We start from the raw sequence: 25,630 nt of genomic DNA, 5'->3' as shown, positions 1-25,630 counted from the left end.
GCAAATGGCTGAAGGACAACAAAGTCAAGGTATTGGAGTGGCCATCACAAAGCCCTGACCTCAGTCCTATAGAAAATGTGTGGGCAGAACTGAAAAAGCATGTGCGAGCAAGGAGGCCTACAAACTTGACTCAGTTACACCAGCTCTGTCAGGAGGAATGGGTGAAAATTCACCCAATTTATTGTGGGAAGCTTGTGGAAGGATACCGGAAACGTTTGACCCAAGTTAAACAATTTAAAGGCAATCCTACCAAATACTAATTGAGTGTATGTAAACTTCTGACCCACTGGGAATGTGATGAAAGAAATGAAAGCTGAAATAAATATTTCTCTCTATTATTATTCTGACATTTCACATTCTTAAATAAAGTGGTGATCCTAACTGACCTAAGACGGGCCATTTTTACTCAGACTAAATGTCAAGAATTGTGAAAAACTGAGTTTAATTGTATTTGGCAAAGGTGTATGTAAACTTCTGACTTCAACTGTATATATACACAATACCAGTCAAGGGTTTTTCTTTATTTGTACTATTTTCTACATAGTAGAATAATAGTGAAGACATCAAAACTATGAAATAACACATATGATATCATGTAGTAACCAAAATAGTGTTCAACAAATCAAAATATATTTTATATTTGAGATTCTTCAAAGTAGCCACCCTTTGCCTTGATGACAGCTTTGCACACTCTTGGCATTCTCTCAACCAGCTTCACCTGGAATGCTTTTCCAACAGTCTTGAAGGAGTTCCCACATATGCTGAGCACTTGTTAGCTGCTTTTCCTTCACTGTGCAGTCCAACTCATCACAAACCATCTCAATTGGGTTGAGGTCGGGTGATTGTGGAGGTCAGATCATCTGATGCAGCACTCCATCAATCTCCTTCTTGGTCAAATAGCCCTTACACAGCCTGGAGGTGTGTTGGGTCATTGTCCTGTTGAAAAACAAATGATAGTCCCACTAAGCGCAAACCAGATGGGATGGCGTATCACTGCAAAATGCTGTGGTTGCCATGCTGGTTAAGTGTGCCTTGAATTCTAAGTAAATCAGACAGTGTCACCAGCAAAGCACCCCCACACCATCACACCTCCTACTTCATGCTTCACGGTGGGAACCACGCATGCAGAGATTATCCGTTCACCTACTCTGCGTCTCACAAAGACACTGCAGTTAGAACCAAAAATCTCAAATTTGGACTCATCAGACCAAAGGACAGATTTCCATCAGTCTAATGTCCATTTCTCGTGTTTCTTAGCCCAAGCAAGTCTCTTATTATTGGTGTCCTTTAGTAGTGGTTTCTTTGCAGCAATTTGACCATTAAGTCCTGATTCACACAGTCTCCTCTGAACAGTTGATGTTGAAATGTGTCTATTACTTGAACTCTGTGAAGCATTTATTTGGGCTGCAATTTCTGAGGCTGGTAACTCTAATGAACTCATCCCTTGTAGCAGAGATAACTCTGGGTCTTCCTTTCCTGTGACGGTCCTCCTGAGAGCCAGTTTCATCATAGCACTTGATGGTTTTTGCAACTGCACTTGAGGAAACTTTAAAATTCTTGAAGTTTTCCGTATTGGCTCAACTGATTGGATCAAACACATTAAGAAGGAAAGCAATTCCACAAATTAACTTTTGCATTCCATGTGACTACCTCATGAAGCTGGTTGAGAGAATGCCAAGAGTGTGCAAAGCTGTCATCAAGGCAAAGGGTAGCTACTTTGAAGAATCTCAAATATAAAATATATTTCGATTTGTTTAACCCTTTTTTGGTTACTACATGATTCCATATGTGTTATTTCATAGTTTTGATGTCTTCATTATTATTCTACAATGTAGAAAATAGTAAAATAAAGAAAAAGCCTTGAATGAGTAGGTGTGTCCAAACTTTTGACGGGTACTGTATATATACAGTATTTAGGCTACAGTGGTTTGTGATAGGACTTCACGACTAGTAGAGTAGGCCTGTTATATTTTCAATGTGGAATATTACATTACTAATTATTCATTCTATTATATGTACACTAAACGTGTACATTTATAGAACTATTAGAAATACCGGTGGACATAACTAGCTTACCTAATTGTTGTACGCAGAGCCGCTGCGATTGCAGGGTCTGTATCTTTGCCTTTGTATCCGCCGACTGCAAACTGTCTTGCCTTTCGTTGTAATATGCATTTTTGTTTTATCGGCGCTTTTCAATAGATTTTTTGCCACGCATAGAATAACCCTGTCATAGATTGATATAATTCTATTTCGACGTCATAATAAAACAGAGATAAGGCAAGTGAGGTAATAATGTAAGGGAAACAGTAGACTATCTTTAAATTGTATTATTTATCAGCATGTGACTAAATCTTGAGCACTAATAGGAATCGGATAAGTAGAAGTCAGTGCAATTTATTAGTCATTACATATCTCACACATCAATACTAAATAGGCTACTGACCGCATAATCTCGTTCCCATACACCTTTTCCCAAATGCGCAATAGCCTGAGGACGAGGTTACTGACAGCATAACATAGTGAAAAGGCTTTACTGAGAAACAACAGCCTATCGGCCGACATATATTGTTAACTCATTTTTGTCGCTAATATATCAAGGTTTTATTATTAGTTAGTCTGTCTTGTACCCTTTCGCAGCTAAAAGCTGAATTGCAGTAGACAAAAAAAGGAGATAACAGTTATTTGAAGAAGAATATTAGGTCGCCCATTCAGTCAACAAGTAATTCATTCGTAATGTAATTCATTCAGAATCAAGTCATTATTATTTTAAATCGGTTTTCAAATCATAAAAGACAAAACCCACTGGTCACAGACGTCAATTCAACCTCTATTCCATGTTGTTTCAATATAATTTCAGTGAAATTACGTGGACATATTGTTGATTCAACCAGGGTGTGCTCAGTGGGAACAGTGTCAATAAAATAATATCAAAGTATGATCTATTTTCTGATACTCCTCCACCTTTTCTTCTTAGTAGTGTACCACAGATATTCCATAACCCTGACTAAAATCTCATTAAAACTTCTACCCTGCTAAGGGAAGGTAGTCTAAAAAAGCGAAGAAGAAAAAAACACATACAGTATGGTATCACTGACATCCCTGCTAATAAGGCGCTCAAGTTTCCTCCTAACAATGCAAATAGCAATACTTCTGCTACATTCCTTAAAGTGATAACTAGGGCTGTCAGAGTTAATCAGTTATAACTGATAACATTTACTAATCTAGTGCTTAAAGTGATGAGGACATACATACACTCTGAACAACAATGACATCATAATACTATACAATATGATTGTTTTGCAACCCACTCTAATGAGATTGATTGTAATAAGGAAATATGCAATCAAATCAATCACTATCAATCAGTCAGTCAAAAAAAGGAGCTGTTCTGTAAAAACCATACATTTGAAAGGCACATATGGCAACTGAAAAAAGAGAGTATAAAGATGCATTGATATGCTTGCGTGACAATGATAATCTGGACTTAGTTCATATAGTTTCATGATGTAACCACAGTATACTGAATGAAATGTAAATGCAATGACCTTGATCATAATACAACCTAACCATAACGGCTGAGAAATTATAAATAGTGTAGTGACCTTAACCCGACACCTAGAGGCTACCCCCGAATTCGCTACAATAGGGTTTTGATCAACAGCATGTTGGATCTGTGCAAATAGCAGCACATTAGAGAAGTGCTCTCACTGTGTATGTGCAGGTGAGTTTGTAAGGATTATTATGGTATAATACAGTTGAAGTAGGAAGTTTACATGCACTTAGGTTGGAGTCATTAAAACTAGTTTTTCAACCACAACAGACATTTCTTGTTAACAAACTATAGTTTTGGTAAGTTGGTTAGGACATAAAAAGAAAATGAGCCAAGACCACAGAAAACAAATTGTAGACCTCTACAAGTCTGGTTCATCCTTGGGAGCAATTTCCAAACGCCTGAAGGTACCACGTTCATCTGTACAAACAATAGTACGCAAGTATAATCAGCATGGGACCACGTAGCCATCATACCGCTCAGGAAGGAGACGCATTCTGAACAACAGCAAAGGACCTTGTAAAGATGCTGGAGGAAACAGGTACAAAAGTATCTATATCCACAGTAAAAGCAGTCCTATATTGACATAACCTGAAAGGCCGCTCAGCAAGAAAGAAGCCACTGCTCCAAAACCGCCATAAAAAAGTCAGACTACGGTTTGCAACTGCACATGGGGACAAAGATCGTACTTTTTCGAGAAATGTCCTCTGGTCTGATGAAACAAAAATAGAACTGTTTGGCCATAATGACCATCGTTATGTTTGGAGGAAAAAGGGGGAGGCTTGCAAGCCGAAGAACACCATCCCAACCGTGAAGCACGTGGGTGGCAGCATCATGTTGTGGGGGTGCTTTGCTGCAGGAGGGACTGGTGCACTTCACAATATAGATGGCATCATGAGAATGGAAAATTATGTAGATATATTGAAGCAACATCTCAAGACATCAGTAAGGAAGTTAAAGCTTGTTCGCAAATGGGTCTCCCAAATGGACAATGACCCCAAGCATACTTCCAAAGTTGTGGCAAAATGGCTTAAGGACAACAAAGTCAAGGTATTGGAGTGGCCATCACAAAGCCCTCACCTCAGTCCTATAAAACATTTGTGGGCAGAACTGAAAAAGCGTGTGCGAGCAAGGAAGTCTACAAACCTGACTCAGTTACACCAGTTTCTGTTTATATGAACTTCTGGTCCACTGAAATTGTGATACAGTGAATTATAAGTGAAATAATCTGTCTGTACACGATTGTTGGAAAAATTTATTGTTTCAAGCACAAAGTAGATGTCCTAACCGACTTGCCAAAACTATAGTTTGTTTACAAGAAATTTGTGGAGTGGTTGAAAAACAAGTTTTAAATGACTCCAACCTAAGTGTATGTAAACTTCCGACTTCAACTGTATGACTTGTGCTTATTTGGCTCCCTTACATGAACTCACAATTCACATTCCACACCTCCCCTCTGGGTGTGTATATGATACGATATTAGTGATATAATATAAATCTCTGCTCCCTGATTGGGAAAATCCTTTTTGATGTCAAAGAGGACAAAGTGTACATTTGTCCTTCATTCATGTTTGGACATACTGTAGAGCATCTCCTAAAATAATTTGAAAAAATAGTGCATTTTGAAAAGTCTAGACTGGCATTGAGGACCACTGCTAACCGGATGGAGAAACAGTGCGTCATGAATATGATGGATGTTATGCATCATCAACACTGTCTGGCGGTTTGGCGGTCATGCGGTTTGGTGACATCGGACCTTGATCTGAATCTCTTCATCCTGAGAAAGAAAGAGAAAGAGAGAGAGAGAAAGAGAGAGGTAGAAAGAGAGAGAGAGAGAGAGAGAGAGAGAGAGAGAGAGAGAGAGAGAGAGAGAGAGAGAGAGAAAAAGAGGTGAGTAGTTAAAGCAGCATGGTCTCTGTCTACTGTAGAAGATCAAACAACGCAAACATCGGTTGTGTAAAACTGATCTCTTGACTTTCGTTTTTTTTCATCTCTGGAAAATTCCTTGGTATATTGTTTATTTACTTGTTAGCATAATTTCCCTAAAGGCAATCCTGGATCCTGCTTCAGTGGGTATATGTGTGCGTCCCAAATGGGAATAGGGGGCCATTTGGACTTCAACCTTGTACATACTGTGTCTGCAGTCTCCTCCCCCTCTGTGTGTTCCGCTCCACTGTTGGGATTAGACATGTCAAAGTCAGAGAGAGCACTCTCTATAGCCTCCTCATCATAGTCTGTTTGGTATTCATCTGATAACTCTGAGGGAGAGAGGAAGACAGAGAAGGTGTAGAGAATAACACAGGAACCAGATAGGTACAGGAAGTGTGTGTGTGTGTGTGTGTGTGTGTGTCCCTCTCACCTTCCACCAGGACTGGTTTGACAGGCTCAATTCGAGAGACAATCTCTGCCAGGTCAGTGAAGGAGGCATTGGGACACGTGACCACCTGAAAAACACACACGCACACGCCAGTCAACAGTCTAAAGGGACATTTATTGGCAACTGTAAATTAGGAAACTGCCACAGTCCAGTTCATAACAGCTAGTATTGGAAGCAATCAGTCAAAAACGACACAAAAAAAAAATCATGAACCAGTGAGATGTGCAAACAAGGCTGAAGTGGGATTGGAATAGCTGCTGCAACATCTGAAATAGAAACAAGGTGTGGTGCAGTTAAGATCCGGTCTGTGTAACTAGGTAACTCACATTGCCGCTCTTCGTCTTATGAAATTCCTCTTGATGTCTGTCTTTCATCATCTTGTCCACAACCCCACTACGACTCCACATGTCAAACACTGTCTTACAGTGCTGGTAGCCCACTTCCTGAGACAGAGAGAGCGAGAGACAGAGGGAGAAGGGGGGGGATTAGGTGAGATTATGATGAGACGAGACAGATGGAGAGCCATGGAGACAGTGTCTGCGTCCCCAACGGCACCCTTTTCTCTATATAGCGCACCACTTTATGGGCTGTGGTCAAAAGCAGTGCACTTTATAGGGTGCCATTTGGGATGCAGCCGGTGAGAAACAGAGGGCGACTCACGGCGATCTCGTCGAACTTGCCAAACTCTAAGGTGCCGTAGTGATCAATGGGCGGCCGGATGTACTCGCAGTACTCGCTGTCTTTAACTAACTCCAGCTGACGAACGCAGCACACATAAGCAAGCCTGGTCTGGATCTCAGCCATGTTCAGGACCTTATAGAGGATTAGAAGAATACAGAAATAGATCTGAGTTCAGGTAGGCCTCCGTGCCTCAGCAAACAAAGGAAAGTAGCAGGGGTCCTCAACAACAATAGGCCTTATCCAGGAAAAACATCCAAAAAGGACTAATATGGTCAACAGGAGTTGGAGCACTCTAAAACAGGCTAGGTAGATCTGTTGTGATCAGCAGATATGAATCATTGTGAACTAAATGACCACAAGGTATTCTAGGTTGTGAGCATTATGTTTTTACATCCTCCTGACTCACCTGGACTTTCTCTGCCAGGGGGTTGAAGCGTTTCCATAGCAGCCACCAGCCAGACAGTGAGTCACCGTAGTTGGTGAGGTTAGTCTCGTCCTGGCTGCCCACATCGATGGCTATTACTACTTTGGCTCCCATGGAGCGAGCTACATCAGCTATACATATATATCAAGTGAAGGTGAGAGAGAGATAGAGAGTGACAAACACTGACCAATAGCCATGGCATCTACTGTGTACATCACATGCAAGGTAATGTCTCTAACTTGTACAGTATAACTATACATGTATGCTGATTTTTTACGTCATGTTTTATAGTTGTTTGAGACATGGCATATAAATACTGACCAGGTAGGTTATTTATGTAGCCACCGTCCATGAGTAAGTGTCCGTCTTTGGGGTCACAGAGAGGTGGCAGGTACCCAGACAGTGACATGCTGGCGCGCACATACCTCCATAGGGAACCTACAAGAGGAGGGCATGCTGAGGTTCAATACTTCAACAGAGTCAAAGGTCCCAAATGGCAACATATTCCCTACATTTGTAAGTCGCTCTGGATAAGAGCGTCTGCTAAATGACTTAAATGTAAAATGTACATAGTGCACTACTTTTGACCAGTATCAAATGGCCTCCTTTTCCCTGTATAGTACACTAGTTTTAACCTGAGCCCTATGGGCCCTGGTCAAAAGTAGTATACTATATATAGGGAATAGGGTGCCATTTTCCACAATGAGAATAAAGCCAGACAGACCGTCAGTGTGAACCCTCATGGACGAAGCAGTGATATCTGTTGTGATGTTGAAGTAGGGGATCCACAGGTCCTAGGAGAGTAGGAGGAGCACGCGGGGAAAAGAGAGAGGAGAAGAAATGTTTAGCTGATGAAAATAAAACTATTAGCTGACCTGGTATTGTCGAGATCATGTTAAATGGCTGTCATAAGCCAGCAGTCATAAGTATGGGTCAAATCTAGGGATGAATAAATAATCCAGATTTTAAACTTGATCATGGAGGCGTAATTTAAACCATCACTATTCGACAATGGGATCCTGTCAAGTGGAGTGTGGACTACAACCCCCTGTCCTCTCACCTCGATCTGTTTGCCCTTAAATACAGCGCTGACGCTGTTGTTAAAGGAAGCCCCAGAGAACATGGAGGTCACAGGGTACGTCAGGTCGAACACCTTCTTGAAGATGGACCTCATGTCCTGGTGTTGGAGAGAGGTGGAGAGATACCTTACGATCAATTTCTCTGGAGCCAAAGACAGCGGCTACGTCTTAAACCCTATCCCCTATTTAGTGAGCTACTTCTGACTAGTGGTCAAAAGTAGTGCACTATATGGGGAATAGGGTACCATTTGGGATTAGGACAACATCCTCTTATACACTGAGCTTCAGCCGTCCTGTATCTTCTCACCATGGCCCACTCGCGAGCGCGGACCCTCATACGGCTGTTGCTCTTCTCCTCAGCGTACAGCGCCCCCATCAGGGAGCCGATGGAGGTGCCGCCCACCATGTCCACAGGGATGCCCGCCTCATTGAGCGCCCGCAGGATGCCAACCTGACAGCAACCCCTGGAGGGACACGGACCACAGGTAGGTTACACACAGTCCAAAACATGACACTGGACAATAAGCACAGTCAGTGTGTGAGTAAAAGAGGGGGGACGTTTAGCCTAAGGAAGCGTTTTAGTGGACAGTCAGAGGGAGCAGTGTTGACGGGACTAGAGAATATACCCACCGTGACCCAGCTCCTGGACATGCCAGAGCAAAAGGGAACAAGAACAGAAAGCAGAAAAGAAAGACAGAAAAGCCATTATCGAAAGACAGAGGCCTCATAGCAAGGTAGACAGAGGAAAGAGGCAATGACACAAACAGCCATACACTCTCTATCCTAGAAATATTACAATTATTTAAAGTTGGGCAAAAAAACAGGAAAACCATAACCAGGGACTATAATCCTAAAAGAATGGTGTTTGAATAATTGCAGTTGTAAAAATCGCAATGTGACGACTACAGATGTCAGATCTAATCAGCTAAAAAAAGTACTACTGATAGCGCAGCATGCTACATTGGAGTGTGAGGTCTAGAAAGAGATTCGCAGTACCTTGCACCCCCTCCCCCCAGCACCAGGGCGATGGTGTTGCCTGTCAGGACTCTGGCCAGACGGCTGAAGTCAGAGTGGCGGTCTGGAAGCTTCTGGAACACACGCTGGTACATCTCTCTCTGAGGACAACCACAGCAGGGGCACAGGAGCACAGGAGCACAGCACCACAGGAGCACAGCACCACAGGAGCACCACAGCACCACAGGAGCACAGCACCACAGGAGCACAGCACCACAGGAGCACAGCACCACAGGAGCACAGCACCACAGGAGCACAGCACCACAGGAGCAGAGGTAGAGGGGAAGAGTCAGCAAAATGTGTGATTCGTTCCAATTGGCACCCTATTCCCTAGTGCCCTACTTTTGACCAGAGCGCTATACATTACATAGGAAATAGGGTGCCATTTGGGAAGCAGCCTAGGTCACGATTGTTTCCGGAAAGCTCAGTAATGTTATCTGAATGCTTCCTTCTGAGACGTGCATCATACGAGCAGTGAGGCAGAGTGAACCAAGCTGCAGGTCAAAAGCCAAGATTGAAAAAGTAGGTTGAATACTGTCTAGTCAGTGAGAGGAGCTATGACTATTCTGGCTGAGGTGTGTGTGTGTACTAGCATGGACAGGCTACTACTGGAAAATACCACATTTGGGCAGGACAGGGGTGTATGTGTATGTATGGGTGCCTTCCTGCCCACGTGTGTGCGTGCCTGTGTATGTGTGTGTATATAGGGTACCAGTTTGGGCAGGCTCCTCTTGGAGAAGACCCTGTGTGGACAGGAGAGGTGCAGGTGTCTGGAGATCCAGCTCCTCATGTTGAGCCACTCCACAGTGCCCTGAGGCGGGGGACCGTCCTCCCTGTGCAGCAGGATCAGCTGCTTCTGGGCCCGCACTGCACTGCCCTCCAGCATCCGCTCCAACTAGGGGACAGAGGCCACAGCACAGGGACAACAGCGTCACACCCACAGTGGAGGAGACCTAAGTTAAGGTGTGAGTCCCAAATGGCACGCTATTCTCAATGTAGGCCACTACTTTTGACCAGGGCCCATAGGTAGTAGTGGACTATAGAGGGAATAGGGTACCTTTAGGATGCATGCCAAATGATGTCCTATTTCTTATGTAATGTACAGTGCCTTGCGAAAGTATTCTGCCCTAATAAACTGTCTGACTAATACGGGTTCATCCTAGCAAAGCTAATTAAGAAGCCATTTCGACTTCACTAATCACCACATACACTTCATAGAGACTGCATAAAACAAAGTAAGCCCTCGACCTTCCTAATACCCATTAGGCAGATCGGGTTCTATAGGTATATGTTGTTTCTTATTGAGTTGCCCTTGTTGGCCAGGTCTCCCTTGTAAAAGAGGTCTCCTGACCTCAATGGGACTTCCCAGATGAAATAAAGGTTCAAGAAAAAAAGGCAGAGGTGTTGGTACGCATTTTTTCTTTTATACCTCGCCCACGGTCGGCTCGGCCTCTCCCAGTCCCACAATGATGATGCAGTCGGCCTGGCGGATGCAGCGCTGGGTCCAGGGGGTCAAGGTATCGTCTGATTGGTAGAGAACGATGCGGTGGATATCCTCCTGCTGCCCCAGCCAGCTGGACAGACGGTACTCATGCACACTACAGAGGAGAGGGTTGAGATGTGTGTATCCTGTAACTATGACAACCGGCTGATCTTGACACAAATATGCTAACGCAGACAAGAGCGCGCATGCCTGAAATGGTTACGTCATTCCTACCTGTCCAGTGCGGCAGCACCCAGTCGCTGTTTGATGATGTCACTGGTCAAGAGTAAGGTGGGACCTAAAAGTCCAACAGAAATAAAATGGTACATACTGAATGTAGACCAGCAAGCTATAGTGAAAAATAATGAGTAGTCGTAGTTCACTTTTAAGTTCGATGACATCTGCTGTTTGTGCCAACGGGAGTGGTGAAGCAGGACTAGTAGTAATGATATGTACCAATGGCACTGAGTGCATGCTGCAGCTCCAGTGTGAAGGCTGTAAGAGGCACCTCCTCTGACACAGGCAGGATGGTCACAGTGGACAGGTTAGAGGCCGGGCTCCCTGAATCCCACTTACTGCTGGGGGGTTGTAGCGTCAGACCACGGGCTACAACAGAGGAAGGAAGTCAGAGGCATCGCTGACACACACACACACACACACACACACACACACACACACACACACACACACACACACACACACACACACACACACACACACACACACACACACACACTCTATCCCCCTGACACATACATTTTAAATCTACACCACCGTTCAAAAGATTTGGGTCACTTAGAAGTGTCCTTGTTTTTGAAAGAAAAGTAAATTTTTTGTCCATTAAAATAACAGAAAATTGATCTGAAATACAGTGTAGACATTGTTAATGTTGTGAAGGACTATTGTAGCTGGACATAGCTGATTTTTATGGAATATCTACATAGGTGTACAGAGGCCCATTATCAGCAACCATCACTCCTGTGTTCCAATGGCACGTTGTGTTAGCTAATCTAAGTTTATCATTTTTAAAGACTAATTGATTATTAGAAAACCCTTTTTCAATTATGTTAGCACAGCTAAAAACTGTTGTTCTGATTAAAGAAGCGATAAAATTGTCCTTTAGACTAGTTAAGTATCTGGAGCATCAGCATTTGTGGGTTCAATTACAGGCTCAAAATTGCCAGAAACAAAGACCTTTCTTCTGAAACTCGTCAGTCTATTCTTGTTCTGAGAAATAAAGGCTATTCCATGCGAGAAATTGCCAAGAAACTGAAGATCTTGTAAAACGCTGTGTACTACTCCCTTCACAGAACAGTGCAAACTGGACAAAAAAATATGATTTTCTTTCCAAAACAAGGACATTTCCAAGTGACCCCAATCTTTTGAACGTTATTGTACACTAACCTGCCAAGGGTCCGTGAACCTGCTGCATATTTCCAAGGATCTTCTGTCCCAGCAGATGGATGAGTCTGGTCACTACCTGTGGATACCTCCTCTTGATGGAGCTGAGGGCCCCCTCAGGCAGCTTGGCTAGCTCAGAGTCCCTGATGGCGTGCACTGTAGTGGCTCGGTTCATGTGGGTCAGGGCCTCCACCTGAGGACACCACACAAGTTCTATGAATAACTTGTAATCAAGGGTTCCTTCTCTTTAAGTTAAATTAGCCTGGTCCCAGATTTGTTTGTGCTCTTCCCAACTCATTGTCACTCTTTGTCAAGCCATGACAATGGGTGACAAGGAATTGACATGATAGCACAAACATATCTGGGACCAGGCTAGAGTTAAATACATAAACCATAAAGAATATGGGATTATAGAGCACTTACCACCCCTATGAGGTCACCGCGACCATACTCTCCGGTCAACTCCTTCTTCCCATCATCCTTTGCGATGACAGAACGCAGGCGGCCACTGAGGACGATGAAGGTACTGTCCGACTTGTCTCCCTGCCTAGGAACGGTTGGATGCAGCAGTTAGACAGAGAAACAGATAGACCAGTGTATTCAAATCTTACCCTACGAGGTCCAGAGCCTGCTGGTTTTCTGTTCTACCTGATAATTAATTGCATCCACCTGGTATTCCAGGTCTAAAATCAGTCCCTCATTAGAGGGGAAGAATTTTTAAAAAGCAGTGGAACTGGTTTCGAGGTCCAGATTTGAATTTGAGGGAGATAGAGGATATGAGACCATTCAGCATAGAGATCCTATAATTCCCTGACCAAGATGGATGTTGCTAGGATGCCTATGTCCATTCTAGTGTTCTATATGTACTTCTATGCTATTCAGCAGGTACCTGTAGACAGTGCGGCCAGCCTCCACAGCCATCCAGTCCAGAGCAAAGTCTATCTGCCTGACGAAGCCTGACACTCTCTTCACCACGGTGTGAGCCACATTCAGCACCACCTTTGGCTCTTCGCGCATGATCCTACATAGACCCACATTCACATATTCAGACAGCAACTACTGTGCACAAAAACATGCACACCAACAGGGTGTGGGACAAATATGAGAATTACAGTAACAATACTGTCATCAGACGTCGAGTGTGTGTGTGCGTGTGTGTGTGTCTCTGTGCCTGCATCTGTGTGTCTGTGTCTATACACAAGGAAAATGGCATACTCATAGAAGGCAGCTTTAGAGATAGACAGGAAGGAGCAGTCCCTGTGTGCTCGGACGCTGAAGATGAGGGGTTCACCAGTCAGCACGGCCAGATGACCCACCATCTCCCCTGGGTGGGTCAGAAACAGCAGGGTGTCCTCCTCCCGGTCGATCGTCCGCTGGTACACATGGAGCGCCCCCGAGATCACAAACTGCACACTTGCATCCTACCAGAGGGAACAGACGGCACAGGGAGATACAGCTATGCAGTGAGAGGAAAAAGTATTTGATCCCCTGCTGATTTTGTACATTTGCCCACTGACAAATAAATGATCAGTCTATAATTTTAATGGTAGGTTTATTTGAACAGTGAGAGACAGAATAACAACAAACAAATCCAGAAAAACACATGTCAAAAATGTTATAAATTGATTTGCATTTTAATGAGGGAAATAAGTATTTGACCCCCTCTCAATCAGAAAGAATTCTGGCTCCCAGGTGTCTTTTATACAGGTAACGACCTGAGATTAGGAGCACACTCTTAAAGGGAGTGCTCCTAATCTCAGTTTGTTACCTGTATAGAAGACACCTGTCCACAGAAGCAATCAATCAATCAGATTCCAAACTCTCCACCATGGCCAAGACCAAAGAGCTCTCCAAGGATGTCAGGGACAAGATTGGAATGGGCTACAAGACCATCGCCAAGCAGCTTGGTGAGAATGTGACAACAGTTGGTGTGATTATTCGCAAATGGAAGAAACACAAAATAACTGTCAATCTCCCTCAGCCTGGGGCTCCATGCAAGATCTCACCTCGTGGAGTTGCAATGATCATGAGAACGGTGAGGAATCAGCCCAGAACTACACGGGAGGATCTTGTCAATGATCTCAAGGCAGCTGGGACCATAGTCATCAAGAAAACAATTGGTAACACACTACGCCGTGAAGGACTGAAATCCTGCAGCACCCGCAAGGTCCCCCTGCTCAAGAAAGCACATATACATGCCCGTCTGAAGTTTGCCAAAGAACATCTGAATGATTCAGAGGACAACTGGGTGAAAGTGTTGTGGTCAGATGAGACCAAAAACATGGAGGTGAAAACATTATGCTTTGGGGGTATTTTTCTGCTAAGGGGACAAGACAACTTCACCGCATCAAAGAGACGATGGACGGGGCCATGTACTGTCAAATCTTGGGTGAGAACCTCCTTCCCTCAGCAAGGGCATTGAAAATGGGTCGTGGATGGGTATTCCAGCATGACAATGACCCAAAACACACGGCCAAGGCAACAAAGGAGTGGCTCAAGAAGAAGCATATTAAGGTCCTGGAGTGGCCTAGCCAGTCTCCAGACCTTAATCCCATAGAAAATCTGTGGAGGGAGCTGAAGGTTCGAGTTGGCAAAAGTCAGCCTCGAAACCTTATTGACTTGGAGAAGATCTGTAAAGAGGAGTGGGACAAAATCCCTCCTGAGATGTGTGCAAACCTGGTGGTCAACTACAAGAAACGTCTGACCTCTGTGATTGCCAACAAGGGTTTTGCTACCAAGTACTATGTCATGTTTTGCAGAGGGGTCAAATACTTATTTCCCTCATTAAAATGCAAATCAATTTATAACATTTTTGACATGCGTTTTTCTGGATTTTTTTTGTGGTTATTCTGTCTCTCACTGTTCAAATAAACATACCATTAAAATTATAGACTGATCATTTCTTTGTCAGTGCGCAAACGTACAAAATCAGCAGGGGATCAAATACTTTTTTCCCCTCACTGTACATAATGTCAATGGGTGAGTCCCAAATGGCCCCCTACTCTCTATACAGTGCACTACGTTTGACTAGAGCCCTGGTCAGAAGCAGTCCACTCTATAGGGAATAGTGCCTTTTGACACACATCAATGAACCACTTGTAAAATGCAGTTATAAGACAAATGACGTTGACCGTTTCTGCCCGTGCTGCTGACAGAGAAGAAGCAGATGTTTTACTGAGGTGAGCTCTAGCCTCAGGGCTAAAGGCTATGTCTACCACTACCAGGCAGCATGCAGACAGACTGACTGACCTGGTCCCCCTGGCTGTTCAACACACAGCCAGCTTTGACCTGACGCAGAGTCACCCTGCCCTCCAACAGACTGGGGTCCTGACAGAAAGAGGGAGAGAGATAGGGAGGTAAGAGGGTCAGAAAATTTGGCAGGAATGTCCAAACTCCTGCAGTGTGTGCAGCTTCTGTTCCAGCCCAGTACTGTACTGTACTGTATGTGTGTTTATAGTTTTGTTTAATGTTGTGTTAGTGTGTGCAAGTTGTTTTGTCTGAAACGTTGTTCCCTCTGCTGCTATTGGACCAGGTCTCTCTTGGAAAAGAGATGTTATCTCAATGAGAAAAAAACCTGTATAAATAAAGGTAATTTAAAAAAATAATAATAATCTGGACTGTGATTAGTTGAATCAGGTGTTAGTTCTGGACTGAACAAAAGCCTGCACATACAGTGGCTCTCCGGGGCCAGCCTGCTGGATGTGTTCTAGTTTATACTGAGACCCAGAGAGAGCTATCCAGTACCTGTAGTTGTATGAGGCGCTGCAGGTCCTTCTTGGCAGCCTGGAAGATGGCGTTGACCTTGTTGTGGTGGATGTGACCTGACTGACCTCCTCCAGCCTCAGAGTAGTGAAACACAGCAGAGGGAGTGTGCACCATGGTCACACTCTTCTTCAGAATGGACTGAAGAATGAAAGGGAGAAAGGGGAGGGGGGAGAGAGAGGGGGGGGGTGAGTATGGCCTTGCTATCGAGAGAGGCTGCCATAGCCCATCTTCTCTTGAGAGCCAAGTCTGCCTATGTGCCCACTGCCCACACACTGATGTGGAAACTGAGCTGAACTTCCTAAGCTTCTGTCAAGTGTATGACCAGATTAGGCACACATATTTCCCTCAGATTACACAGACCCCCAAAGAATTTGAGGACAAATCCAATATTGATAAACTCCCATGTCTATTATGTGAAATAACACAGTTGTGCCACCATAGCAGCAAGATTTGTGACCTATAAATACATAAACTGTACGTATCTCCTTATTTATTGTTACAACACTGTTACATAGCCAATAATATAACGTTTGAAATGTCTATATTATTTGTAACTTTCGTGAGTTTAATGTTTACTGTTCATTTCTGATTAATTAATTTCCCTTGTGCATTTCCCTTTTGTTTAATTGTCTATTTCACTTGCTTCGGCAATGTAGACATTTTTTTCCCATACCAATAAAGCCCGTTGAATTGAACTGAATTGAGAGAGGGGGCGAGAGGAAGAGTCAGAGAGAGAGTCAGAGACATAACTAGGAATGTCTCTGACTATGTATCTTATGGACGTTGTTACACTGACATGTGTAAATCTGCAGTGCATCACAGACCTTGTGTGGGACCTGGGGGCTTGGTGGTGGTGTGTCTGCTTTAGCTGCTTCTTCTCTTATTCTGGCTCGCTGATATGCCATGTTGAGGTCAGCCGATGTGGCACCTCAAGAGTGTGAGGAGAGAGACAAAAAGCATTCAGACACACGGACCAGGGCGTGCCGGATTCACAAAACACTACTTACACAAAAACTTAAGAAGCTTCTTAAGAAAAAAAGTAAGTGCAATTCATCTACAATATCTTAAGATTTACAGTACAGTACAGGTCACTACTATGTGGTCTGACCTGTGTGTGTGTGTGTGTGTGTGTGTGTGTGTGGTAATGTATGCTTACTTGACACTGCCATAGGAGTGGACTGGGAGCGAGACCTTTTTCCTTTAGTGGTTGGGCTGCTGTTTGAAAGACAGGACTTCCTCTCTCCAATTTCTGAAACAACACCATACAGCTATACCATGAGCATGTCCTGCTTCCAGCAAGCCACCATTCTTCATAGTGACATAACATAACAACCTCCACACTTATCCATCTGGATTCATATTTTCATGATATGGTAATCCAAATTTAATCCAGACATAATGCAGACTAGAGTTGCACATTTCCAGTAACTTTCCCCAAATTGGCAGGTTTTCCAGAAACCCCACTTGGAGGATTCCCAGACATCCTGTTAATTCCCTCCTGATTCCAGGAATCTTCCAAATGGGATTTGTTTTTTGTGGAAAGTTAACAGAATGTTTGGAACCGCATGCAAAACCAAAACTAGAATTAACATTGTTTTCTATGCTGGCATTTACCAGTGAGATGACCATCCCATAATAACTGACCTGTGTCGCTGGGCCCCTTCTCATGGCCAGACTCATCAGACCGAGATTGATGTCTGTCTCGACCCCTGTTCGGGTTGGCTTCACCTATCACACTGTGCACTGCCACCAGAGGGATCGCCTGTCTCTCCTGAAAGACACACATGGAACACACACACAGAACCATCAGGAGTATACATCCCCTTCAAAGATGAAATACCCAGTCGTGTGTGTGTGTGTGTGTGTGTGTGTGTGTGTGTGTGTGTGTGTGTGTGTCATACCGCATTGAAGAGCTCGGTGGTAAGGCCTAGGTAGTTGTGAAGGGCTAGGAAGGTCACTCTCTGCAGGCGTACCATGATGATCTAGAAAGGACAATAACAAAAAAGCAACAAATGACTCTCCACTGTTTTAGTAAAGAGAGCAGAACCCTGAAAATGTCTGAAAATACAAAATCCTCAGTGATTTCGTTTTTGGGGTTTAGCTGTGTAACTACAGAATAATGTCACAGTTGTCTACAAACCAGGCAGGAGGTGTAATCTCCAGTATTTGAGTGATATTATATAATGGCTGATTTCCCTGTGTACAGACCACATCCTAAATGGCACTCTATTCCCTTTTTAGTACATTACTTTTGACCAGAACTATATGGGCCCTGGTCAAAATGTGTGCACTTTACAGTTCTTATAGAAAGTCTACACCCCCTTGAACTTTTTGCTGCCTTAAAATTCAATCTAAAAAGGGATTAAAACAGATTTATTTTCTACAGATCTACACAACCTACTGCAAGACAACACGGCAAATAAACAAACCTTTTGGTTTAAATTTAAAACTACAGGGTTGGGTCAAATCCAATATTGTGGTGGTGGCAGCAACATGTTATGGGTACGCTTGTCATGGGCAGGGGAGTTTGTTAGGATCAAAATAAATATGAAAGGAGAACAATTACACAAATTTGAATGCAAAAAATACACACCAGAATGGCTTTCCAAGAGGTGTTGAGTGATTAAGTCTCAGTCCTGAATTAAATCTGCTTAAAGAAAAAAATCAGAGACAAGGTTTGAATGTTACTGTCCATCAGTGATTCCCAACCAAATATTATGAGCTTCAGCAATTTCGACAAAAACAATGGATATATGTTGCCCTAAGAGTTGTGCAAAGTTGGCCAAATCTTATTCAAAATGATTCACAGATGTAATGGCTGCTTAAGGTGCATCAACCGAAGAAGTAACTCAGGGGGGCGGAGATTTATACAATTACGCCATTTCATTTATTTATTTTTTATCAATTTGAAAAAAATTCAATAACTTTCTTTCACTTTGAAAATGTGGAGTAAGTTGTGTAGATCTGTAAGAAAAAAATCGAATTGAATATGTTTTTAGATTACATTTTAAGGCAGCAAAATGTGAAGAGAAGAAGTTCAAGGGGGTCTAGACTTTCTATAGGCACTATACAGGGAATAGTGCGCTACTTGGGATGTATCCTAGGTCAGTCTGTCACTGACAGTACCAGTACCTGGATAACACGGACCAGGGTCTCTGGGTATTTCTCAAACACAGAGTGGAAGGCAGCAGCTGGAAGACGCAGGATGGTAGAAGGGGCTGCAGCTCTGGCAGATACAGTCTTGTAGGGGGCTGAGTGACCCTAGGATGCATAGGGGGGTAGAGGACGAGAAGTGGTGGCTGGTCTCACTTTAAATCGGAGGACAGGCTCATTGTAATGGCTGGAATGGAATGGTCTAAAAAACACATGGTTTTCCATTCCAGCCATTACTACGAATCGTCCGCCCCTCACCGGCCTCCTGTGTCTTAGGTACTTATCAGAGTGCAGTGGATACATAAACATGCGCTAGCTGAATCAGAGGGTAAATGAGAGTGGAAAGCGTAACGTACAGTGATGACATCCAGGATACTGAGCAGACTGTGGACACTGTCTCCTGGAAACACCTCCTTTACCACCACATCTGTCCCATCCTATAACAACAAAATACATGTTACTTGCATTTCACTATCAAACTTTAGGTACATAATACAAGTAGTTGTAAATGCAGCGTAATGGGTGAGACCACATCCCCTCATGATCTATGGGCAAAACTTTTGTCAAAGATGGAAAACAATTTCCTTTCTATCTGAGTGCGGACCTTCTTCATTTTCCTATTCATGATGAGGTTGCTTCAGCAACAGATAGATATAGCATGTAGGGGATCTTACACTCTCATGTATGCAGAGCTCCAGACGGCCATCTTGCACCACGTAGATGCTGTCGTCGATGTCCCCGGGACGAAAGAGTGTCTCCATCTCGTGGAGCTGCACAAACACCATGTGACGGCACAGCTCCAGGAACAGAGGCTTCTCAAAGTGGCCCAGGACCCTGGACACAGCACACAGACCATAGTGGGATGGATTACACAGGGCTTGCTAAAACAACTGTTGGTAATGCAGCGCCTTACAACATGACATCCCATCATTTACTCAGTCTAGGTGAGGGACGCTCAAATCTGAACCTCGGGTCCAGTTACACTTCTGGTTTTAGTTTTTACCTGGTAGTTAATTGCACTCACCAGGTACCCTGGGTCTAAATCAGTCCCTGACTAAAGGGTAAGAAGTAAAAATCATCAGTGGAACTAGACTGGAGGTCCATATTTGAGTGTCGCTAGTCTAGGTGTTTACGTGTTTGCGGTTCCCTTACCTGACGTTCTTAAGCATGTAGAGCACCTCAGAGGGCAGGTGAGAGTTCTGCACGTCAAACTCTGTGAGGTCAGCCTCCAACAAAGAGGGAGGGGGTTCCTTAGCCACCAGGGTGGGGGGCTCCCTCCTGATGCGCAGTATTCTGGGACACAAAGTGTTAGGGTTCGTGCACGGTGTTTAAACGTATCCTTAAAAGATGCAAAATTCGTACAAACTGTCCACCATCAGAAAAAGAGAGTTTATCACTACAGGTGTCATCGGAATACACAGTGTAGTCATGACTCACTTTCGCGCTATAGACAGGACTTTAGTTCTCTTCCTGATTCGCTGCTTCTGTGACTCTGTGGTAGAGGTAGGGGTTGAGGTAGAGGACAAGGTCTGCACCTGGTACGGTAAAAAACAGGGAGAGATGTTTTCATTTAAATCAATTCAGTATAGCTAGCCTTGTGATCTCGTGATAGCTCACATTCTAACAAGTGAAGTGAAATGAAACCTGTCTGCTTGAGTGGTCAGTCTGCTTGACCAGTGGTCGGTCTGCTTGACCAGTGGTCGGTCTGCTTAACCAGTGGTCGGTCTGCTTGACGAGGCTACAGTAGAGCCTAACATACAGGTAATTTACTGTATCTCTATGTGCTATTTATATTGAAAACGACACAAAACAATTATGGGAGACACTCTAGACAAAATGTGCGAGGGATTGCCTGATGGTGTGGGACTGACCTTTCTCATGATCTTTCTGCCATAAAACATAACTTTGTCTCTTTTCCTGAAGCGATAGTGAGGCTGCTGCTCCTCTGAAAAAAAAACATACAGCACATACTAGCATGAACACAAAGGCCTATAATGGCTATTAAAGCTACATTACTTTCTTTGTTTTATTACAACTTGAACAATGTTCACTATTTTACTGATTTGAAATATTTGCCTGTATATATTTTTATCAAATAGTTCTTCATTTATGAGAGAATGGAGGCAGGAAGTACTGACTGTACTGTTTGTATCTTCTGTAGAATAAAAAAACAACCATGCCGATGAGAGACACTGCCAACACAGCCAGTACAGCTACGACCAGCACACCAGTCCACTGGGAGGGCAAAAGAAAATGATTACTAGACGTGGACCAAACCACAGCCACACTGACATCTAATATATTGGCTAGGAGTTTGTCCCAGATGGCACCCTATTCCCTATATAATGCACTGCTTTGGACCAGAGCCTTAGTAGACCTACACTTTATAGGGAATAGAGTGCCATTTTGGATGCAGCCTCAGTAGGCTGCTGCCATGGTGATCTAAGAACAGTCACAACAGCACTGTTCACAGAGTCAGTGCTGGAGAGGAGAGTGCTGGGTAGCTACCTACCAATGGCAATGGTATAGCAGTCTCTGTTCTGTCCTCCATCCAATGTTGCATCCTGACCTTAATTTCACTGCCAAGTGGCAGCAGGCTCTACAAAACAAGCAGGAAACCAACATTCAACAGATGTCTATTCATGACCAGGCATCAAGAAGGTTAAGCCTAGGCAGAGAAATGGAATCGGACACTGTGTAATAGACAGGGTAGTAGACCTATTGAATTGGTGGGAGACTTAGAACTGGTTTTATTACCGGGTATATACTGCAGCTGTCCTCATCTTTGTCATCCACCTTGTCATCCATTCCTAGCCAAAAAAGGCAAACAGTGTACATGCATTTTCCAAGTCACAGTGGAAGAGACTGTAAAAAAATGAAATAAAGTATTCTTCACACGGTTTGAGAAAAGGAACCAGAGGGAAATGTCCTAATCATTCTGCACACTGATAGGCCTAATCAAAAGGAGCACTATGTGAAGTCTTCAAACCCTAAAACCATTATGCCAAAACATCCCCTAACAAAACAGACACAAATGAGAAGAAAAAAAAGATTACAAATGAGAACACTGGATCACTCACTGACTGTAGTCACAGAGTGTACTGCCAGTGTGTCTGTCTGCACCTGGTCTGCACTCTGTAACCAGAGACACCCACTGGCCACTGCACACGCATACTTGAATAGACTCACCCACAAGCAAGTAGAAAGTCTAGGCTACTACACTACATACCCTGAACCTGTATCTGTGCGCGTTAGAGACCTCTAGCACAGATACAAGTTCATACACACCCCAGTAAACAGATTGTTCATGACAGGAATCAAATAGGGCCTAGTATCCTGAGTATATCAAATTTGCCTGATCTAACCTAGATAATTAAATACTGAGCAGGTGCATGGCCGGCTTGATTTCAAGATCTGGATGTATGGTATTTCCCTCTAACTGTGCCCTTATATTGATAAACAAACCCATCACGGACAGACACACAGTCAATTCGCACAGGTATGACATTCTACTAACGTCGCCCTTGCCTTAAATAGCTATAATGTATCTACGACATAAATATGGAAGAATACGAACACATTTCCAATTAGTTACGTTTAATCCCAGTTATTAAATTGGTGCTCATAGGTTCAGGCAGTCGACGGTTATATGGCCAGATTTGTATCACTGTCACACAGAGCTAAATGGGCTGACAGGCAAACAGACAAAGTCCCGTTATGCCGACTTGCCCAATGCCCATTGACACCCCGTCTGTAGCCATGCAGTCAAATAAACACAAAATATTTACACTGCACTACATGGTTAAATGAAAATATTAGCTACAATAATATACTTACTGGCTCGTATTACCTAACGTTCCACTATCTCCACTGTCAAAGTTTTATGTACACATGTATGTCTTTCAATCCCCGATGACTCGCTGCCAGTATCTAGAATTCCAATTGGCTACCACTGACTCAATCAAACCAATCACAAAACGTTTTGTTCTGACATCTGGGTCTTCGAATGTGTCTGTCTTGCGGTTGGCGATGTTCAAGGTGAGTGTAAGCTATAGATTTGACACATATTATCGCTAAAGTGATATTAATCGCCATGTAGTGCTTATCTTGCTTTCAACTTCAACAATGACGGTACAGCTATTTAGAAACGGGGAGTCAAAGTGTCGTTGACCCGTGTGTTTTGCTAGCTAGCGAACTACTGTAGTGCTAGCAAAACACATGGGTCCAAAACCAAGCAAAATAACGTTAGCTAGCTAACAACAGCTACCAACAAAGCTATGCGTAGACAACAATGCCCAGACGTTTTTCGCAATGAATATGTCTTCAGGTAGCAACAATTACAATATGGAACGTGTTAATGTGTCATGTTTACAATACTGTTGTATATAAACCCTGGCTTGTTAATGCTATATATTGACCAGTAATAGGCTTTGAAATGACCGTATTGGTACTCTCCAGAAGAAGCCCATGTTGACTCCAATGCACCCTCCATAGGAATTAATGTAATTCAACAGTATTTCAATTAGTGGAAATATGTAATTTTTCGGTCGACCTGGTCAAATTTGCATAGACATTTTAGTTTTAGATCAATCATTCTACTTGAAAGCAAGTCTAAGAAGCGGTAAAGCTGTTCTATGTTCAGTATTTCTATGCTACCGTTAAGTTTTGTTTTTGCTCTTTTACTTTTGTAAACCAGCTTCAAACAGCTAAAACAATGTTTTTGGTTATGGAAACTACATTTCACAGCGGTTTAACTGGTACAATGATTATCTACACTGTACTAGTTTATGTCGTGATGTGTGTGTTGTCCAATATTTTTATACAAAAATATTTTAATCCGTACACAGGGGCTTCAAACGGTCAATAGTTAAAATGCTTATTTTAATCTGTTTCTTCATCCCAGTCTCATTTTACTTGATTTAAACTAATGTGAAAGAACTGATAGAGGTAGGTTCCTAGCAGTGAGGAAATAGTGAGTTAGCTATGTTTACTGTTGTTAGCTACCAAAGTACCCATTGTAATCTCACCCATTTCATTGACTCCATACAGATTTGCCCAACAGTTTGAGTCCAAAACTCTTCGATGCGATGGGCGTATTGAATGCTCTTCGACGGGGCATTGTGAGAGGAGCCGATCGTATGGCTGAATTCACCAGCAAACGTGGCTCAAGGACTCACTACAAAGGCAGAGGGGCACAGCCAACAGGAGTACTAACCTCCAGCAGAAAATTTGTTCCAGTACAGGCAATGATCCCCCAGTTTGTGGTGCCTGACTTGGAGGGATTCAGACTCGAGCCCTACGTGTCGTACCGCACCCCGGCTGGAACAGAGCCCGCTGTCACCCCTGAGGGTCTGTTCTCCGAGGCTGTGGCCCAGCAGATCCAGAAAGACTTTGAGGAAGGCTCCTTTGATAAGGAACAGCTGGAGAAATACGGATTTGAGCCCACGCAGGAGGGAAAGTTATTCAAACTATACCCAAAGAACTTTATACAATAAAAAAGGCCACCCAATCTGATCTATCTGGAACTCTGACTTAGTATCAAGGATCGTTAACTAATTTTGTTTGCGTTGGGAGGTCAAGTAGTTGCTAACCATTTGAGACCGCTGATCATATGTTTCTGGACCGTGGTGTATTGTGAATGTGCTTGCTGAAAGTACTAGTATGTGCTATTCTAATTAAAACAAATGTATTATATGGCGTTTTACTACTTTATTTATTATATCTTTATTTTTAAACAATCAATACACATGTTGGATACAGATTATTAGGATGGGTTTTGCACTAAGCAAAATCATTATGGTCACATCCAACTAAGCTTTGATGTCTACCAAATAGGCTTTCACAATGTTAACAGAACAAGAGAAGCCTGGTGATCCAAATACAGTAAATGTCTTGTTCAAAAATATATACAGTGCATTTGGAAAGTATTCAGACCACTTGACTTTTTACACATTTTGTTAAGTTACAGCCTGATTCTAAAATGGATGAAATAGTTTTTTCCCTCATCAATCTACACACAATACCTCATTATGGCAAAGCAAAAACAGGTTTTTTGATCATTTTACAAATTCATAAAAACATTTTAAAACAGAAATATAACGTTTACATAAGTATTCAGACCATTTACTTCAGGCTTGGAGAAAGGCTGGCCGAATACGGCCCGCGGAATCATGCTCTGATCACAAAATTCATTTGTCATGGTAATGTTTTGAAAAACACATTTGTTATTCAAATTAAAAGCCCAATTAATACTTGCCTTTGTGTAATGATTTAACTCCCACTGCTGTGGAGACATTTATTTTGAAGGCATGTAAAAATAACTGCACAAGGGACACAGTCACAGTTACAAATAGCTAGCTACAAATTGCACCAAAAATTGTTTTTCAAAGAAAATGAAAGTAGACAATGAATGTAGGGTGTTCCAGCAAGAGTTTGAAATGTCTTTATTTGAGGTATCAGGGAAAGCTGTGTGCTTACTGTGCAAAGAGAGCATCGCTGTCTTGAAAGACTACAACTTGTCCCGACACTTCCAGACGAAGCATGCAGAGAAATATAGGAATATGTCTTCTGAGCAGAGGGCGAGTGCATCGAAAGAGTTGCTTTCTCAGTTACAAAAGCAGCAAGGACTTTTCACAACACTGCATTCAGCAAACAACGGAATTGCGAGAGCTAGCTATGTACTGTCCCACAAAATTGCTAG

The 25,630-nt window shown here is 43.1% G+C and overlaps 2 protein-coding genes across 3 annotated transcripts; one reads left to right on the top strand and one right to left on the bottom strand.

The window, feature by feature from the left end:
- Positions 1-4,794: 4,794 nt before the first annotated feature.
- Positions 4,795-24,035, bottom strand: LOC115164241 (patatin-like phospholipase domain-containing protein 7). 2 transcript variants are annotated; one of them, XM_029716520.1, is made up of 35 exons: positions 23,958-24,035; positions 21,688-21,740; positions 21,443-21,529; positions 21,069-21,165; positions 20,802-20,875; positions 20,368-20,465; positions 20,083-20,223; positions 19,605-19,764; positions 19,287-19,367; positions 18,910-19,038; positions 17,679-17,759; positions 17,422-17,548; positions 16,934-17,026; positions 16,602-16,705; positions 15,757-15,915; positions 15,262-15,339; positions 13,228-13,433; positions 12,902-13,033; positions 12,436-12,559; positions 12,016-12,205; positions 11,068-11,217; positions 10,846-10,909; positions 10,558-10,726; positions 9,841-10,023; positions 9,111-9,229; positions 8,422-8,578; positions 8,096-8,212; positions 7,760-7,829; positions 7,357-7,473; positions 7,018-7,166; positions 6,591-6,743; positions 6,257-6,373; positions 5,913-5,997; positions 5,687-5,811; positions 4,795-5,330 (listed from the first exon to the last, which is right to left on the bottom strand). In XM_029716520.1, exons 1-35 carry the CDS (start codon positions 23,959-23,961, stop codon positions 5,286-5,288), a joined length of 4,038 nt encoding a protein of 1,345 aa, XP_029572380.1. In that variant the 5' UTR covers positions 23,962-24,035; the 3' UTR covers positions 4,795-5,285. The 2 variants fall into 2 exon arrangements, with proteins under 2 accessions (XP_029572380.1, XP_029572381.1); XM_029716521.1 differs by lacking the exon at positions 23,958-24,035 and adding an exon at positions 22,768-22,857.
- Positions 22,897-24,624, top strand: LOC115164242 (39S ribosomal protein L41, mitochondrial). The gene is made up of 2 exons (XM_029716522.1): positions 22,897-22,968; positions 23,980-24,624. The coding sequence occupies exon 2, from the start codon at positions 24,018-24,020 to the stop codon at positions 24,423-24,425; it is 408 nt and encodes a 135-aa protein (XP_029572382.1). The 5' UTR covers positions 22,897-22,968; positions 23,980-24,017; the 3' UTR covers positions 24,426-24,624.
- Positions 24,625-25,630: the final 1,006 nt, after the last annotated feature.

The sequence above is a fragment of the Salmo trutta genome, chromosome 27 (genome assembly GCF_901001165.1).
Source record: "Salmo trutta chromosome 27, fSalTru1.1, whole genome shotgun sequence".
Lineage (NCBI taxonomy): Eukaryota > Metazoa > Chordata > Actinopteri > Salmoniformes > Salmonidae > Salmo > Salmo trutta.
The sequence above is the reverse complement of the archived record's forward strand: the minus strand, read 5'-3'. Positions and strand labels throughout refer to the sequence as shown.